This window comes from Rhineura floridana, chromosome 3 (genome assembly GCF_030035675.1).
Source record: "Rhineura floridana isolate rRhiFlo1 chromosome 3, rRhiFlo1.hap2, whole genome shotgun sequence".
Taxonomy (NCBI): domain Eukaryota; kingdom Metazoa; phylum Chordata; class Lepidosauria; order Squamata; family Rhineuridae; genus Rhineura; species Rhineura floridana.
In genome coordinates this window covers 221,432,394-221,451,318 of record NC_084482.1, presented here as the reverse complement: position 1 = coordinate 221,451,318, position 18,925 = coordinate 221,432,394, and the positions used below count along the sequence as shown (strand labels likewise).

The following is an 18,925-nucleotide window of genomic DNA, read 5'->3' as shown; positions in this document are numbered from 1 at the left end:
CTATCCCAACAAACTGCCTCCCCCAATAATTTAAGCAGAGATTTTCTGCAGCTTTGCTGCCTTTCCTAAAGGCCCTTCTATTGCCTGGAGAAGCCATTTGGCTATGTGACCGCTGACAAAACCCAATTCTCACTCCTTTTCTCTATGTGCACCAGATGACAGTGAGGTCCTTCTTTTGCCTGCTAGGAAATAGCACTGAGACCAGATGAGACTGTGGAGTGAAATCAGTTTGGAAAATGTATTTAAAATACATCAGCAGAAAACTAGTGAATTCATTTTACTTTATGAAAGATGTTAGAATAGCCAATACAAAAAACATCTAAGCAAAATAAAAACCATGTTATACACAAAAATACATTTTTAGTTATTTATATTAATAAAATGTGTACACTGCAGAAGAATTTTATAAAGAATATAAAATGTACATTAAAATGGTCAATAAAAAAATCAACATTTAAAAAACACTAAAAATCAATAAAATCAACAGTTAAAGGTATGCTAAACTAAACTATATGAAAATACTGAGTAAGGAGACCCTTAGAAACAAGGACTAGTATTATTTTATTTTCATTTAGAAATCACTTCCCAGAAAGTATCTCAAAAATACCACCAAAAAAAAACATTTCATATGCAAACCAATTAAAAATATTTTAAAATCCCACACAGACCCTCCGTGACGCAGAGTGGTAAGCGGCAGTAACACAGCCGAAGCTCTGCTCACGTCTGCAGTTCGATTCCAACGGAAGGAGGAAGTCGAATCTCCGGTAAAAGGGTTCGAGGTCCACTCAGCCTCCCATCCATCCGTGGTCAGTAAAATGAGTGCCCGGCATATGCTGGGGGGTAAAGAAAGACCGGGGAAGGAACTGGCAGTCCCACCTCATATATACGGTCCGCCTAGTAAATGTCGCAAGACATCACCCTAAGAGTCGAAAACGACTCGCACTACAAGTGCGGGGACACCTTTACCTTTTAAAATCCCACAGAAACAGTAATAAAGCTCTGCCCTTAAAAGGTTTGTTGAAAAAGGTAGGTCTTCTATAGGCACCACAAAAAAAAAAAACCTGTCTGATATGTAACAGGAGGAAGTTCAAAAAAGTAGTTGCCACCACACAAAAGGCCAGGTTTCTCTATCATGCAGAGTGGACTTCCCAATGAGATGGTATGCGTAAGAGGCCATCTTCTGCAGACTTCAGTGATGGGCTGCATATATAACAGGTGAGATAATTTTTTAAGCATCCTGGCCCCAACCTGTATAGGGCTTTAATCTATGTAGCCTGCAAGATGAAGAATAAAGCTCCCATTGAAGTTCTTTCCATACTCCCTACATTTCAATTGTTTCTCCTGCGTATCCCCTGTGATGTAAGCCTACTGCTTTCATTGAATCTCTTTCCATACTCCATGCATTAAAAAAGTTACTCCACAGTGTTTTTTCATACGAAGTAAGTGTGCTCTGACTGAACCTCTTTCCACTCACTACATTTAAATGGTTTCTCCCGTGTGGGTTCTGTGATGTAAAACAAGGCTACTGCTTACACTGAAGCTTTTTCCACACTCTCTGCATTTAAACGGTTTCTCCCCTGTATGGGTTCTTTGATGCAAAGTACGGTGACTGCTCTGACTGAAGCTCTTTCCACACTCCCTGCATTTAAATGGTTTCTCCCCTGTATGGGTTCTTTGATGTGAAGTAAGGTGACCGCTCTGACTGAAGTTCTTTCCACACTCCTTACATTTAAATGGCTTCTCCCCTGTGTGGGTTCTTTGATGTGAAGTAAGCTTACTTCTCTGACTAAAGCCCTGTCCACACTCCATGCATTTAAATGGTTTCTCCCCTGTGTGTGTTCGGTGATGTAATTTCAGGCTACTGTTTACACTGAAGCTCTTTCCGCACTCACTGCATTTAAATGGTTTCTCCCCTGTGTGTGTTCTTTCATGTAATGTAAGGTTACCACTCTGACTGAAGCTCTTTCCACACTCTTTGCATTTAAATGACTTCTCCCCTGTGTGGGTTCTTTGATGCGAAGTAAGGTCACTGCTCTGACTGAAGCTCTTTCCACACTCACTGCATTTAAATTGTTTCTCCCCTGTGTGGGTTCTGTGATGTAAAGTAAGGCTACTGTTTACACTGAAGCTCTTTCCACATTCCCTGCATTTAAATGGTTTCTCGCCTGTGTGGGTTCTTTCATGTAAAGTAAGCCTACTGCTCTGACTGATTCTCTTTCCACACTCCCTGCATTTAAATGGTTTCTCGCCTGTGTGGGTTTTTTCATGTAAAGTAAGGCTAGTGCTCTGACTGAAGTACTTTCCACACTCTCTGCATTTAAATGGTTTCTCCCCTGTGTGTGTTCTGTGATGTAAAGTAAGTTTACTGCTCTGACTGAAGCTCTTTCCACATTCCCTGCATTTAAATGGTTTTTCTCCAGTGTGGGTTCTTTCATGTACTGTAAGGTACCACTTGTGTCTAAAGCTCTTTCCACACTGCTTGCATTTAAATGGCTTCTCCCCTGTGTGGGTTCTGTGATGTAATTTAAGGTTACTGCTTTCACTGAAGCTCTTTCCACACTCCATGCATTTAAATGGTTTCTCCCCTGTATGGGTTCTTTCATGTAATGAAAGTTGATCATTCCGAGAGAAGCTCTTTCCACACTCCTTGCATTTAAATGGCTTCTCCGCTGTGTGGGTTCTGTGGTGTAATTTAAGGTTACCATTTCCACTGAAGCTCTTTCCACATTGCCTGCATTTAAATGGTTGCTCCCCTGTGTGCGTTCTGTGATGTAAAGTAAGGCTGTTTTTTACACTGAAGCTCTTTCCACACTCCCTGCATTTAAATGGTTTCTCCCCTGTGTGTGTTCTTTCATGCAATGTATGGTACCACTTGTGGCTAAAGCTCTTTCCACACTGCTTGCATTTAAATGGTTTCTCCCCTGTGTGGGTTCTTTCATGTAATGTAAGTTGACCATTCTGAGGGAAGCTCTTTCCACACTCCTTGCATTTAAATGGCTTCTCCCCTGTGTGGGTTCTTTGATGTGAAGTAAGATTACTGCTCTGATTAAAGCTCTTTCCACACACCATGCATTTAAATGGTTTCTCCCCTGTGTGGGTTCGGTGATGTAATTTAAGGCTACTGCTTACACTGAAGCTCTTTCCACACTCCATGCATTTAAAAGGTTTCTCTCCTGTGTGGGTTCTTTTATGTGAAGTAAGATGATCGTTCTGAGTAAAGCTTTTTCCACATTCCCTGCATTTAAATGGTTTCTCCCCTGTGTGGGTTCTGTGATGTGAAGTAAGGCTATTTTTTACACTGAAGCTCTTTCCACATTCCATGCATTTAAATGGTTTTTCTCCAGTGTGTGTTCTTTGATGAAAACTATGACAAGTAGAGGATTTCTTGCTCCCATTCTTTGGCTGCTTTCTTTCAGACGTTTTTGGTCCCCTGTGATTTCCAAATATCTCTTTTTGACTCTCAGTCTTGGCTATTACCAGTGGCACCATCTGTGGTTTTCTATAATTCTCATTCTGCCGGTCACCTGCTGAGGGGGAAGAGGGTTGAAAAAAACACATTGGAATTTCAAGGCAAAAACAAAGCATTTCATCACAGATGAAGCCCAGCTCCTGACATTTTTTCCTTGTAAAAATCATTATGTAATCGCCAGGATAAGCCTTAAAATGGACGCCGATATCACTGTTCAATTCTTTTGGTATCAAGTTTAGCAGAAGATATATGAGTACTCTTATACTCTTATACGTTATGTTGCAAAGGTCTCTATGGTTTGATTTATTTCGATTATTTCATTTAGATAGTTTGGTAGACAGTGCTGGGAAGGAGTCAGTGGTCGTGGTGCATGTTGGCACCAATGACATGGGGAAATGCAGCCGTGCGGTCCTGGAAGCAAAATTTAGGTTGCTAGGTAGGATGCTGAAAGCCAGGACCTCCAAGGTGGCTTTCTCTGAAATGCTACCGGTTCCATGCGCAGGACCAGCCAGACAGGCCCAGCTTCGCAGTCTCAATGCGTGGATGAGACGATGGTGTCGGGTGGAAGGGTTCAGATTTGTTAGGCACTGGGGAACATTTTGGGACAAGCCGGGCCTGTACAAAAGGGACGGGCTCCACTTGAACCAGAATGGAACAAGACTGCTGGCACTTAAAATTAAAAAGGTGGCAGAGCAGCTTTTAAACTGACTGAGCGGGGAAACCCGACAGGAGCTGAAAAAGGTCCGGTTCGGAATAAACCTCCCCCCTGGGATAAAAACCAAAGAAATGATGAAATTTTAAAAGGGGTAGGCCTAGAAGTAGGCATTGTGAGAGCAGGGGCACAGGATATAAATTCAGAAGAGCAAAATTACCACAGGCCTAACCACAAGTGCCAAAGACACTTGAAGAGAGACACTGCTTAAAAGTGCCTGTACGCTAATGCTAGGAGCCTCTGAACCAAGATGGGAGAACTGGAGTGCTTGGTCTTAGAGGAGAGCATTGATACAGTGAGCATAACGGAGACCTGGTGGAATGGAGAAAACCAGTGGGATACGGTTATCCCTGGATATAAACTATATCGGAAGGACAGGGAAGGACGTATTTGTGGCGGAGTCGCTCTATACGTGAAAGACGGCATTGAATCCAGCAAGCTCGTAACCCCAAAAGAGGCAGACTCCTCCACAGAATCATTGTGGGTGGTGATACCGTGCCCCAGGAGGGACTTAATACTGGGAACGATCTATCGTCCCCCTGATCAAAATGCTCAGGGAGACCTTGAGATGAGATATGAAATTGAGGAAGCATCCAAACTAGGAAATGTGGTAGTAATGGGTGACTTCAACTACCCGGACATACACTGGCTGCATATGTGTTCCAGTCATGACAAAGAAGCAAAAATTCTACATATTCTAAATGACTATTCCCTAGACCAGTTGGTCATGGAACCGACCAGAGGGACGGCAACCCTGGACTTAATCCTCAGTGGGGACCGGGACCTGGTGCAAGATGTAAGTGTTGTTGAACCGATTGGGAGCAGTGACCACAGTGCTATTAAATTAAACATACATGTAAATGGCCAATTGCCAAGAAAATCCAACACGGTCACATTTGACTTCAAAAGAGGAAACTTCACAAAAATGAGGGGATTGGTAAAAAGAAAGCTGAAAAACAAAGTCCAGAGGGTCACATTACTCGAAAATGCTTGGAAGTTGTTTAAAAACACTATATTAGAAGCTCAACTGGAGTGCATACCGCAGATCAGAAAAGGTACCACCAGGGCCAAGAAGTTGCCAGCATGGTTAACGAGCAAAGTCAAGGAAGATCTTAGAGGCAAAAAGTCTTCCTTCAGAAAATGGAAGTCTTGTCCGAATGAAGAAAATAAAAAAGAACACAAACTCTGGCAAAAGAAATGCAAGAAGACAATAAGGGATGCTAAAAAAGAATTTGAGGAGCACATTGCTAAGAACATAAAAACCAACAACAAAAAATTCTATCAATACATTCAAAGCAGGAGACCATCTAGGGAGACAATTGGACCCTTGGATGATAAGGGAGTCAAAGGTGTACTAAAGAACGATAAGGAGATTGCAGAGAAGCTAAATGAATTCTTTGCATCTGTCTTCACAGTGGAAGATATAGGGCAGATCCCTGAACCTGAACTAACATTTGCAGGAAGGGATTCTGAGGAACTGAGACAAATAGTGGTAACGAGAGAGGAAGTTCTAAGCTTAATGGACAATATAAAAACTGACAAATCACCGGGCCCGGATGGCATCCACCCGAGAGTTCTCAAAGAACTCAAAGGTGAAATTGCTGATCTGCTAACTAAAATATGTAACTTGTCCCTCAGGTCCTCCTCCGTGCCTGAGGACTGGAAAGTGGCCAATGTAACGCCAATCTTCAAAAAGGGATCCAGAGGGGATCCCGGAAATTACAGGCCAGTTAGCTTAACTTCTGTCCCTGGAAAACTGGTAGAAAGTATGATTAAAGCTAGATTAACTAAGCACATAGAAGAACAAGCCTTGCTGAAGCAGAGCCAGCATGGCTTCTGCAAGGGAAAGTCCAGTCTCAGTAACCTATTAGAATTTTTTGAGAGTGTCAACAAGCATATAGATAGAGGTGATCCAGTGGACATAGTGTACTTAGACTTTCAAAAAGCGTTTGACAAGGTACCTCACCAAAGGCTTCTGAGGAAGCTTAGCAGTCATGGAATAAGAGGAGAGGTCCTCTTGTGGATAAGGAATTGGTTAAGAAGCAGAAAGCAGAGAGTAGGAATAAACGGACAGTTCTCCCAATGGAGGGCTGTAGAAAGTGGAGTCCCTCAAGGATCGGTATTGGGACCTGTACTTTTCAACTTGTTCATTAATGACCTAGAATTAGGAGTGAGCAGTCAAGTGGCCAAGTTTGCTGATGACACTAAATTGTTCAGGGTTGTTAAAACAAAAAGGGATTGCGAAGAGCTCCAAAAAGACCTCTCCAAACTGAGTGAATGGGCGGAAAAATGGCAAATGCAATTCAATATAAACAAGTGTAAAATTATGCATATTGGAGCAAAAAATCTGAATTTCACATATACGCTCATGGGGTCTGAACTGGCGGTGACCGACCAAGAGAGAGACCTCGGGGTTGTAGTGGACAGCACAATGAAAATGTCGACCCAGTGTGCGGCAACTGTGAAAAAGGCAAATTCCATGCTAGCAATAATTAGGAAAGGTATTGAAAATAAAACAGCCGATATCATCATGCCGTTGTATAAATCTATTGTGCGGCCGCATTTGGAATACTGTGTACAGTTCTGGTCACCTCATCTCAAAAAGGATATTATAGAGTTGGAAAAGGTTCAGAAGAGGGCAACCAGAATGATCAAGGGGATGGAGCGACTCCCTTAAGAGGAAAGGTTGCAGCATTTGGGGCTTTTTAGTTTAGAGAAAAGGTGGGTCAGAGGAGACATGATAGAAGTGTATAAAATGATGCATGGCATTGAGAAAGTGGATAGAGAAAAGTTCTTCTCCCTCTCTCATAATACTAGAACTCGTGGACATTCAAAGAAGCTGAATTTTGGAAGATTCAGGACAGACAAAAAGAAGTACTTCTTTACTCAGCGCATAGTTAAACTATGGAATTTGCTCCCACAAGATGCAGTAATGGCCACCAGCTTGGACGGCTTTAAAAGAAGATTAGACAAATTCATGGAGGACAGGGCTATCAATGGCTACTAGCCATGATGGCTGTGCTCTGCCACCCTAGTCAGAGGCAGCATGCTTCTGAAAACCAGTTGCCGGAAGCCTCAGGAGGGGAAAGTGTTCTTGCACTCGGGTCCTGCTTGCGGACTTCCCCCAGGCACCTGGTTGGCCACTGTGAGAACAAGATGCTGGACTAGATGGGCCACTGGCCTGATCCAGCAGGCTCTTCTTATGTTCTTATATTCTTATGTTCTTATTCAGGGGTCATGTAGCAGGGACATAAGTATTTTGCTTTGATGTCCTATTTCTCCTGCTCCTTTAGCATACGCTCTGTGGAGGGAGTCAGGTTGTTATCTTAATTACTGCTACCCATTAGCTTTGAAGTAGAATTAACAATGTTGGGCTAATCGCCAAGTCTTTAAGCATCCTGCCATCTCTATTGCCAGAAGGCAGGTAGGAATTAAAAGATTACAAGTTGTAAACTAAGGGAGCTGAGATTAGAGCTGAAGAAGAAAGCGTCTTACCGGGACCAGAACCGGAAGTCCCCCCCTAGGTATCTCCTTGGGGGAAGGGAACCCCCCCTGAACCATCTCAACTATCTCAAGCTCTGATAATTCTTTCCACCAAACTTTACTATTCACTATTCCCAGTCCTTATCAACAAACAATGCAAACGATGACCTCCCAGCCACTATTCCAACATGATTGGTCATTAGACCATCAACTAACAATCAAGCTACCTAAGGAGGATAATCATAGTAAAAGCCTGGGTGAAGAATTACAGGATGCAGGCTTTAATTGCAATCTAACTCTGAGGGATGAGGAGATTCCTTCAGAAATATTAACCATAGACGATATAAATGAATCACAAGAACCTAGGTGTGCCCATCCAGAGAATCAGTCCACAAATAAATTTTCAACACAGCAGAGTATGACAGGACTGAACCTGCCGTCATTAGGCTGGGGAATAGCTGTTACCGAAGAACTGAGTTTGATAAAAGCCTACCTAGCTGAAACAAATAGTCTACTCAGTACTCTGATTAAGTCTTTGGGGCCGCTTTTGTCGGAGGAACTAAACCCCCCTGACTCCACCTCTGCTACCCCAGCTATTCGAGAATGCTCGACACGGAAGTCAGAACTGAAAGCAAAAAACGCTACGTCTTTGCATCGGGCTTACCGGAGGGCTAACAAAATGAAGAAACCAAAGAATATAAAGAATTTTAAACCTGTTTTAACAAAGAGAATGAATTTTAACCCTTTATTCAAGCTATTGAACGCACCAATTAAAACTCAGCTAACTTCCATGCAAGCTTGCAAAACAAAAATACCCCCCAAAACCAGCCCTCAACATTTAAATAAGCTAAGTCCCTTGTTGGAGAAAACTAAATCCTTGACTTCCCGGAAGTGAGTGCTCAGCTGGTGACTGTCTCTGAGAGATCTCTGCCTCAGAGGAAGCTTTTTTCAGGTTAAAAGCCAGTCAAGAGGAAACTTTGACTGGCTTAAATGTTCTCCAAGGTATAGGAGAACCGATCAGATTTTCCACAAGACTTCGTTGAGCTGTCGGCGGCTGGAATTGATCAGGAAATCCCTGAGATAAGAAGGCATGCCGAGCGGCTGAAGACGGAGTCAGGATTTCCATGCAAGCTGTACTGGAAAAAAGCGAAGCGTTTTTTTTTTCTTCTTAAAAAAACGTCCTTAACCAGTGAGCCCACTTCTGTCTAAATCTTATCATTCGGCTTAAATTACTACAATAAAAGGGATTTGTTTACGAATCAGCAACTGAGAAACCTGGGTGAGTCATACTTTTTCTCTTTTAAATATAATTAAGGAAGAAAGAAAATGTAAACAACTTATATACTTTTTTTACGACAAAAAGCTGGCCTGAATTTGGAGTTTTAAAGTTTAAAAACGGATGAGAGGTAATTATTATTTGATGGAAATATATTTTGGACTATTTTTCTGCTTGGACTATTTCTTTTTGGACGAATCTGCTGCTCGTATATGTTACTAATCGTTTGGTGTTGGGAACCAGAATTGTTTTGCATTCTTGGACGTAGATAAGAACTGTGCTGTGCTGGCTGGACTATAATAACAGGCCTGGAATATTAACTCTTTTGTTGGTGGAGGAAAAAAAAAAGAAATAGACTGCCTCTAGGTTTTGGAACAGTGATTAATATCAGAAATTAAAGGCTTTTCTTGAAAATGACAACTAAAAAAGCAACTAAGGCCCAGGAGCGAAGAGGTTCTACTGATCCACAGGAAGGGGCTATACCCCCAGATTTGTTTCAAAAAATAATGGAAGGGATTAATGATATAAAACAGGAAATGAAAACTGAACTGACAGATATAAAAGACTATATTAAAACACAAGTGGATGAGATTAAAGGGACAATTGGGCAAATAAAGGAGGATGCAAAAAACACTAAAGAAAAGGTACAAATCTTGGAGAATAGAACAGATATATTAAATCTGGAATTAGAAAAAAACTTGGACTATATGGCTGTGACTGAATTTAGAAATAAAGAACATTGTTTGAGATTCCGTGCAATCCCTGAGGAAACAGGTGAAGACATCAGAGATAAAATTGTTAATGCTCTAGCAAAATTTCTGGATTTGAATGAAGATCGGATGGAATTTGAAATAGACAAAGTGTATAGAATTAATTCCAGATATGCAACAATGAATAAAATTCCAAGAGATGTGCTTGTTCATTTTATAAAGAAGACGACCAGAGATATGGTATTACAGCAACACTTTAAAAATACCTTTAAAATTGATGGTAAGGAAATACTGGTGATGAAAGAAATTCCTATTAGACTTTTACGTAAGAGAAAAGAATATGCTTTCCTTACAGAGAAACTTAAGCAACGTAAAATTCAATTTAGATGGGATGTTCCAGAAGGAGTGATCTTTACATTCAGACAACAGAAATATAGATTGAATACTGTTCAAAAAGCAAGGGACTTCTTGAGAAAAGCTTCAAAAGATATGGATGAAGATAAACTCAAAGATATGGATATAATTCCTGGGGAACAAAGTCAACAAAGATATGCAGAGGAAGGGAAGGAAGATGATGGATTAAAAGGAGCATCAGGCACATTTTAAATTACACGCTTAAAGATGGATTACAAATATCTAACTTGGAATATAAATGGAGCTAACACGGCGCAGAAGAGAAAGAAAGTGTTTCATTATTTGAAAAAATTAAAATTGGATATAATTTGTTTACAAGAAACTCATATTAAGAAGAAAGATTCCAAATATCTGATTTGTAAAAATTTGGGTGAAGAATTTATTTCGGCTGGACCAAAAAAAAAAAATGGAGTTGTTCTCTACATTAACCCACAATTGCTTCCTAAATTGGTATTACTGGATGATAGTGGTAGATTTGTGGGGGTTGAAATTACTCTACAGGGTACAAACATTTTGATAGTGGGTATCTATGCCCCCAATGAAGATAAAACAAGGTTTTACACAGGACTTATGGAAAAATTGTCAGAGTTTTCATATGATCATTGGTGTGTCATGGGTGATTGGAATGGGGTAATCTCACCAAAAATTGATAGGCTTTCTGAAAAAAATATCAAAGAGACACAGGGTAAATTACCGAAGATTTGCTTTGAACTGATGGAACATTTAGAATTGGTGGATACCTGGAGATATATAAATGATAATGCAAAGGAATTTACTTATTTTTCAGAAAGACACAAAACATTCTCGAGGATTGATATGATTTGGATGTCTAAAATTTTAGCGAAGGATACTTTTAAAATGGATATATTACCAAAAACTTTTTCGGATCATAATCCTGTGATATTAACTTTAAAAAAAAAAATCTTGGATTTAGATGGAGACTAAATGAATCTTTATTACAGAATGACAAAGTAGTACAAGAATGTAAGAAGAAATTAAAAGAGTTTTTTGAACATAATTTACATAAAGGAACAAGTGAAAATATCGTTTGGGATACAAGTAAGGCATTGATGAGGGGATATTTTATTAAATGTAACTCTGAATTAAAAAAAAAGAAACAACAGAAAATGCAATTAATTTTGGAAGAAATAAAACAAAAAGAGGAAGAATTGAAAAAGAATCCAACTAAAGTTTCTATTGTAAATCAAATTAAAATGTTACAAAAGCAAGTATCAATGCTGACAGTTAGAGAAATTGAAAGAAAACTAAATTTTGCTAAACAAAGGACTTTTGAATTTGCAAATAAACCTGGGAAATGGTTAGCATATAAATTAAGAAAAGAACGTCAAAAAATATTATTTTAAAGATACAAGAAGGAGATGAGACGTTGACAGATAATGTAAAAATCAAAAAGATTTTTCATCAATATTACTCAACATTGTACAAATGTCAGGAAATTCCATCTGAAAAAATAGAAGAGTATATATCTAAACAGAATTTGCCTAAAATTACAGACTTTCAGAGACAAGCTATTAATGGCCCTATTACGTCCAGAGAGATATCTGAAGCTATAAACAAAATTAAATTAGGAAAGGCACCAGGACCAGATGGGTTATCTGTAATGTATTATAAATGTTTGGAGGAAGAACTCTTACTACCTTTACAGTCTACAATGAATTTTATTCTGCAAGAGGGAAAGATACCGGATAGTTGGAAAAATGCTAATATAACATTAATACCTAAAGAGGAGCAAGATTTAACTAAAACAAAAAACTATCGACCAATATCTCTATTGAACAATGACTATAAAATTTTTACAATGATCTTGGCGGAAAGATTGAAAAAACAATTTATTCAGGAAGATCAATCAGGGTTTTTACCTAAAAGACAATTACGTGACAACGTCAGGAATGTCTTGAATGTCTTGGAATATTTAGAACAACGAAATGATAAACAAGCAGCTTTGATTTTTTTAGATGCTGAAAAAGCATTTGATAATTTGAATTGGAAATTTATGTTTCAGGTTTTGGAGCAAATGGATTTTGGAGACAATTTTATAAAATGGATTAGATCGATTTATACATCTCAGAAGGCTCAGATAATTGTTAACGGAGATTTAACGGATTCATGTGAAATACAAAAGGGTACAAGACAGGGATGTCCTTTATCTCCCCTTTTATTTATTCTGGTCTTAGAAGTGCTGCTTAGAGATATAAGGCAAGATAAAAGAATTTCAGGATTAAAGATAAAAAAAGAATATAAATTGAGAGCATTTGCTGATGATTTGATAATTGTACTAGAAAACCCTCTGGAAGGAATTAATGTATTGATGGACAAATTAAAAGAATTTGGACCGTTAGCAGGATTTAAGATCAACAATCAAAAAACAAAGATGTTGGTGAAAAATTTAACTTTAAGGGAACAGAAAGAGTTAATGGACAAGACAGATTTTACAATAGAGAAAAAGTTGAAATATTTAGGTATCATTATGACAAATAAAAACTCAAAGTTGTTTCATAATAATTATGAAAAATTATGGACAGAGATTAAGAAAGATTTGCTAAGATGGGATAAACTACAACTGTCATTAATGGGTAGAATATCTGTGATAAAAATGAATGTATTACCGAGAATGATGTTTTTGTTTCAAACAATACCTGTAATATCCTCTGATTTACCTTTTAAACAATGGCAAAAAGATATCTCTAAATTTGTATGGCAAGGAAAAAAACCAAGAGTTAAATTTAAACTACTACAAGATGCCAAAGAAAGAGGAGGACTGGGATTACCAAATTTGAGACTTTATTTTGCTGCCTGCTGTCTAGTCTGGATAAAGGAATGGATCTTATTGAGGAATAAAAGACTATTGGATTTGGAGGGCCATAATTTGAAGTGGGGATGGCATGGATATCTATGGTATGACAAAGTAAAAGTAAATGTAGACTTTAACAATCATTTTATAAGACGTCCTCTGTTGAAAATATGGAATAGATATAAACCAAGGTTTTATTCGAAAATACCATTATGTGTCTCAAGTCAAGAAGCGTTTTACAGAAGAGAAATGGCTGGAAAAGAGAAATGGTCAACTTATCAAGAACTATTAGAAAATGTACATGGAGAATATATAATGAAAGAGAGAGAACAACTGACAAAGGAAGGATATAGTTTTCAATGGTTTGCCTACTTACAATTGTTAGAAAGATATAAAATGGACAAGAAAATGTATGGGTTTGAAATAAGTAAATCTGCTTTTGAAATAGGATTGTGTACAAATGATGAAAATATAATTGCGAAAATGTATAAACTCTTACTGAAAATGGATATGGAGGAAGAACAAGTAAAAGAGTGTATGGTAAAGTGGGCAAAAATTTTTGGTTATAACATACAAATGGATCAATGGGAAAATATGTGGAAAAAAGGCTTGAAATTTACACTATGCTATAATCTTAAAGAAAATTTTTATAAAATGATGTACCGTTGGTACATGACTCCAGAAAAGTTGTCAAAAATGTATAGTAATGTTTCTAATGTTTGTTGGAAATGTAAACAACAAGAAGGATCATTTTATCATATGTGGTGGCTGTGTAAAAAGGCAAAATCATTTTGGGCACAGATAGGTAGGAAGATGCAAAAAATTCTAAAGATAAATATTCAGTCAAAACCAGAATTTTTTTTATTGGGTTTTATGGATAAACAAATAGAAAAGAAATATGGAAGAATAATATTATATATGATTACGGCAGCAAGATTATTATATGCACAAAAGTGGAAAATGGAATCAACACCAACAATGGAAGAATGGCTATTGAAATTAATGGACTTAGTAGAAATGGATAAATTGACGTGTTTACTTAGAGAAAAATCGACAGATACATTTCTTAAGGAATGGAAGCCTCTCTTAGACTTTTTGTTGAAAGATCAAAATAAAATGATGATACTGGGATTTGACGATTAATTAAGACAGCCTATGGAGAAAAGGGATTCTGTATGTATACATTAAGGGACAGGTTTGATGTATACTATATACCTATAGCTGATCTGCGACAAATCGGAAGTCAACTATTTTATTTTTATTTTCTGTTGTATTGTTATGTTTTTTTGACTTTGTTTTGTTTGTTTTTTGAAAAATTTGAATAAAAATTATTAAAAAAAAAGAAAGAAAACTAAATCCTTAATAGAGCCCAGCACAGAAACGTCAGAGAATGGATCCAGGATTTCAGATATCAATGAATCTACCGATGCCCACCTACTTCCGGACAGATTCTGCAACGCCTCAAACTGGAACTTGCAATTGGCGAGAGACAAATTAGCAGTAACATTCTTACCTACGCAATTGGAGCAGAGATCGACTACATGGATAAAACATGTAAGTCCTGCCTTAGACTTTACTCTCCGAACATTCCATACAAGAACTGCGTTAAGCATGTGTCTTATCTCTATTCACAATTTCCCGAAAAACGTGTCATTTTCACCTTCCAATTGATATTTATCGCCGAACAGATTTACAAAATTAGAGAAGACCTCTATACCCATGGTATCCGGATTCATCGCTACTTTGTAAATAAGGCTCCATTTAATTCACTGCTTAACCGCTCCCTCCTGCAATCAAGGGAAGAAAGATCTCGGCCCCAGACACCCCCTACTAGTCAGAATAGTCAGGAGCTCCCCATTCGGACTAACCCCCCGGCCCAATGCCAACTTCAACTTCACTGGCAGGAGGGACTAGATCATGAAGAGCTCCTCCTTATGGAATCTTATGACCGTCTACCTAAACCAGATCAGGAAGGAATTACTAAGAGATTGGCTTATCTTATCCAAAGCTTAACAAAGCGATGCTCCGAATCAAACAGAGCTGATTCCCCCCAAGCCTTCCCTTTAGTTTCAGATAATTTTAACAAATCTCCGTCTAGAACTATGACAAACCAATCTCTTTCACACAGTTTGCTATCAAGCAATATTAATAGACCCCTAACCCCAGATAAAGGAAGGAAGATACTTAGACCCCAACATTATGATCCGATTCCGGGTGTATCCAAGCCATCAACTAGCTCTTCTTGGCTTGAGATGCGCTTCCTGCAACCCGAAGAATTGGGCTCTCCGACCACAAGTCGGAAGATAAAACCAAATTCCTCCCCCAGAACAGCACAAGTTCCTGGAGTAATTTCCAATGTCAGTACCCTATACCCAGAAATACATATTATTGTTCCATGTCCATGACCTTAGTCAAAAGTAATAACCAAAACAAACAGTCCAATGCCCAATTCCAACCCTCGGGCAGGCTTTAATCCATCTCATGTCACGTTGGCCCACTCCAAAGCTGTAGTCTGTCTAGCCTGCGAATTATTTCCACTCTGATTTCTGTATATAGTACAAAACAGTTTAACCATGTATTTTATTTTTTTCTCTTGTATTTTACCTTGTATTATGGGTCTTTGACAGCAAATAAAGTGACTTACACTAGATGAAGCCCAATTATCTGCTTCTCTATTTTTGCATCTCCATAATTCTCCCCCTTTTATCTTTGCATGGCCCTCCCTCCCTATTCAATATCTATATAAACTCGCTGACAAAACGCCTGTCGGCAGTAAACTCTCACCCTCCTGTCTTGGCAAGGAGACACTTAACCTGTCTTCTATATGCCGACGACATTGCCCTGTTATGCCAAACGCAGGTGGGCTTATGTCATCTCTTAAGAGAACTTGCCTCCTTTTGTGTGGATGAACTTTTGAGAATTAACTATGCGAAATGCAAGGTTTTAGTTTTCGCCAAAAGTAGACATAAACACCGCTGGCAAATTGACAACCATATTATTGCTTACACTGAAGCTCTTTCCACACTCCATACATTTAAATGGTTTCTCCCCTGTGTGTGTTCGGTGATGTAATTTCAGGCTACTGCTTACACTGAAGCTCTTTCCGCACTCACTGCATTTAAATGGTTTTTCTCCAGTGTGGGTTCTTTCATGTACTGTAAGGTACCGCTTGTGTCTAAAGCTCTTTCCACACTGCTTGCATTTAAATGGCTTCTCCCCTGTGTGAGTTCTCTGATGTAAAATAAGTTTATTGCTTACACTGAAGCTCTTTCCACACTCCATACATTTAAAAGGTTTCTCTCCTGTGTGGGTTCTTTGATGTGAAGTAAGATGATTGTTCTGAGTAAAGCTTTTTCCACATTCCCTGCATTTAAATGGTTTCTCCACTGTGTGGGTTCTGTGATGCGAAGTAAGGCTACTGCTTACACTGAAGCTCTTTCCACACTCACTGCATTTAAATGGCTTCTCCCCTGTATGGGTTCTTTGATGCGATGTAAGGTGACCGCCATGACTGAAGTTCTTTCCACACTCCTTACATTTAAATGGCTTCTCCCCTGGGTGGGTTCTTTGATGTGAAGTAAGCTTACTTCTCTGACTAAAGCCCTGTCCACACTCCATGCATTTAAATGGTTTCTCCCCTGTGTGTGTTCTTTCATGTAATGTAAGGTTACCACTCTGACTGAAGCTCTTTCCACACTCTTTGCATTTAAATGGCTTCTCCCCTGTGTGGGTTCTTTGATGCAAAGTAAGGTCACTGCTCTGACTGAAGCTCTTTCCACACACCATGCATTTAAATGGTTTCTCCCCTGTGTGTTTTCGGTGATGTAATTTAAGGCTACTGCTTAGACTGAAGCTCTTTTCACACTCTCTGCATTTAAAAGGTTTCTCTCCTGTGTGGGTTCTTTTATGTGAAGTAAGATGATCGTTCCGAGTAAAGCTTTTTCCACATTCCCTGCATTTAAATGGTTTCTCCCCTGTGTGGGTTCTGTGATGTGAAGTAAGGCTAGTTTTTACACTGAAGCTCTTTCCAAATTCCATGCATTTAAATGGTTTTTCTCCGGTGTGTGTTCTTTGATGAAAACTATGACAAGTAGAGGATTTCTTGCTCCCATTCTTTGGCTGCTTTCTTTCAGATGATTTTGGTCCCCTGTGATTTCCAAATATCTCTTTTTGACTCTCAGTCTTGGCTATTACCAGTGGCACCATCTGTGGTTTTCTATAATTCTCATTCTGCCGGTCACCTGCTGAGGGGGAAGAGGGTTGAAAAAAACACATTGGAATTTCAAGGCAAAAACAAAGCATTTCATCACAGATGAAGCCCAATTATCTGCTTCTCTATTTTTACATCTCCATAATTCTCCCCCTTTTATCTTTGCATGGCCCTCCCTCCCTATTCAATATCTATATAAACTCGCTGACAAAACGCCTGTCGGCAGTAAACTCTCACCCTCCTGTCTTGGCAAGGAGACACTTAACCTGCCTTCTATATGCCGACGACATTGCCCTGTTATGCCAAACGCAGGTGGGCTTATGTCATCTCTTAAGAGAACTTGCCTCCTTTTGTGTGGATGAACTTTTGAGAATTAACTATGCGAAATGCAAGGTTTTAGTTTTTGCCAAAAGTAGACATAAACACCGCTGGCAAATTGACAACCATATTATTGACCAAGTCAACGCCTTCAGTTACCTTGGCATTGCATTCCATCCCTTAGGTTCTTGGAATGCGCATTTTGTCCAGTCTGCTGCGACTGCACAGAAATCAGCCAGAGCTTTACTGACCTTCTTTTATACAAAGGGCGGTCAGTACATTCCGGCAGCAGTCCAGGTATTCAACGCCAAGGTGCTTCCTCAACTGCTTTACGGGACCCAAATTTGTAGTGCAGGCAATTACGCATTGTTGGAGAGGGTACAATCTAAATTCATGAGGTCTGTTTTGGGCGCTCTGAGATGTGTCCCCAGTGTGACCTTATGCTTGGAATTAGGTGCCCTTCTGATTGAGACCCACGCTTGGATATTAAAATTTAACTACTAGATGAAGCTGCTATTTTTACCCACTGGATTGTCCCCATTAACTTTGGAAGATTCCTTCCAATCTCAATGGCAACGGGTAATGGTTCACAAACTCGGAACTCTCGGTTTTTCGCTCCCAGCGATTGGTGCCCTAGGCCATACGACCGCTAACACAACAATCATCCAACACCTCAAAGATGTTGAGTATCAGAACAACATGAGCCTAGTTGCCGCTTATTCACAATGCAGTATTAATGTAAATCCCTGTAACTTGGCCACTTACATTCCAAGTTTATCTACCCCAAAACTCAGGAGAGCTTTTACCCTGGCACGATTCAATGTTCTGCCCTCGGCACTATGGATGGTAGATACAGGGGCGTTGATAATTATGATCGAACTTGCCCCTGTGGAGCAGATGCGGTGGAGACAGTGAACCTTGTACTACTTTGCTGCCCTTTTTATTCAGATCTCCGCCTTAAGTTCATCTCCCCACTTTTATCTAATCTTCCTCTGAGCCCAGAAGCTATGATTTTACAATATTTAATGGCAGATTCAGAATCACGGATCAGTCTGAGGTCGCCTCGTTCTGCACAGCTGCTATGGCTCACAGGAGGGACCTAATGCGATGTCTATTAGATGAAGGTTTTAGCTAGATTACTATGTGGACCCGGTTTTAGCTTTTTAGCTTTCTCACTGCAATGATACTGTATTGTATTCTATCTCCACTCTGATATTCAGAGGATCCGTAATTATACCGCTGGTCTTGGACCGTAATAAAGATTTTACGTTATCTTTGCATGGCCAGATGAAAGCAAGGTTACCTGAATATCCTACAGTCTCACACAGCAACATAAATTCCTTTCAGGTCCATATAACACTTGATGTCATTAAGCCCAGATTTGTCTGGATTTTCCTCCTACTGCCATACAACTGTGATATATATTTCTAAAATAGTATGGAATGAAAAGTGGGGTGTGGGGGAAGAGAAGGGCAGCAAGACTGCAGAACAGGACAAACTGGGCACAGCTCACTTCTCCTT

At 39.3% G+C, this 18,925-nt stretch overlaps 1 protein-coding gene across 1 annotated transcript in view; it reads right to left on the bottom strand.

Annotated features, from left to right (window-relative positions):
* Positions 1 to 1,113: 1,113 nt before the first annotated feature.
* Positions 1,114 to 18,925, bottom strand: part of LOC133381708 (zinc finger protein 208-like) — a 28,225-nt gene continuing 10,413 nt past the window's right edge. Inside the window, exons 2-4 of the mRNA XM_061621111.1 lie at positions 15,879 to 17,120; positions 14,315 to 14,327; positions 1,114 to 3,364 (exon numbers count right to left, since the gene is read on the bottom strand). Coding sequence (XP_061477095.1) covers positions 1,480 to 3,364; positions 14,315 to 14,327; positions 15,879 to 17,082 — 3,102 coding nt within the window. The 5' untranslated portion in view covers positions 17,083 to 17,120 and the 3' untranslated portion in view covers positions 1,114 to 1,479. The remainder of the gene's footprint in view (positions 3,365 to 14,314; positions 14,328 to 15,878; positions 17,121 to 18,925) is intronic.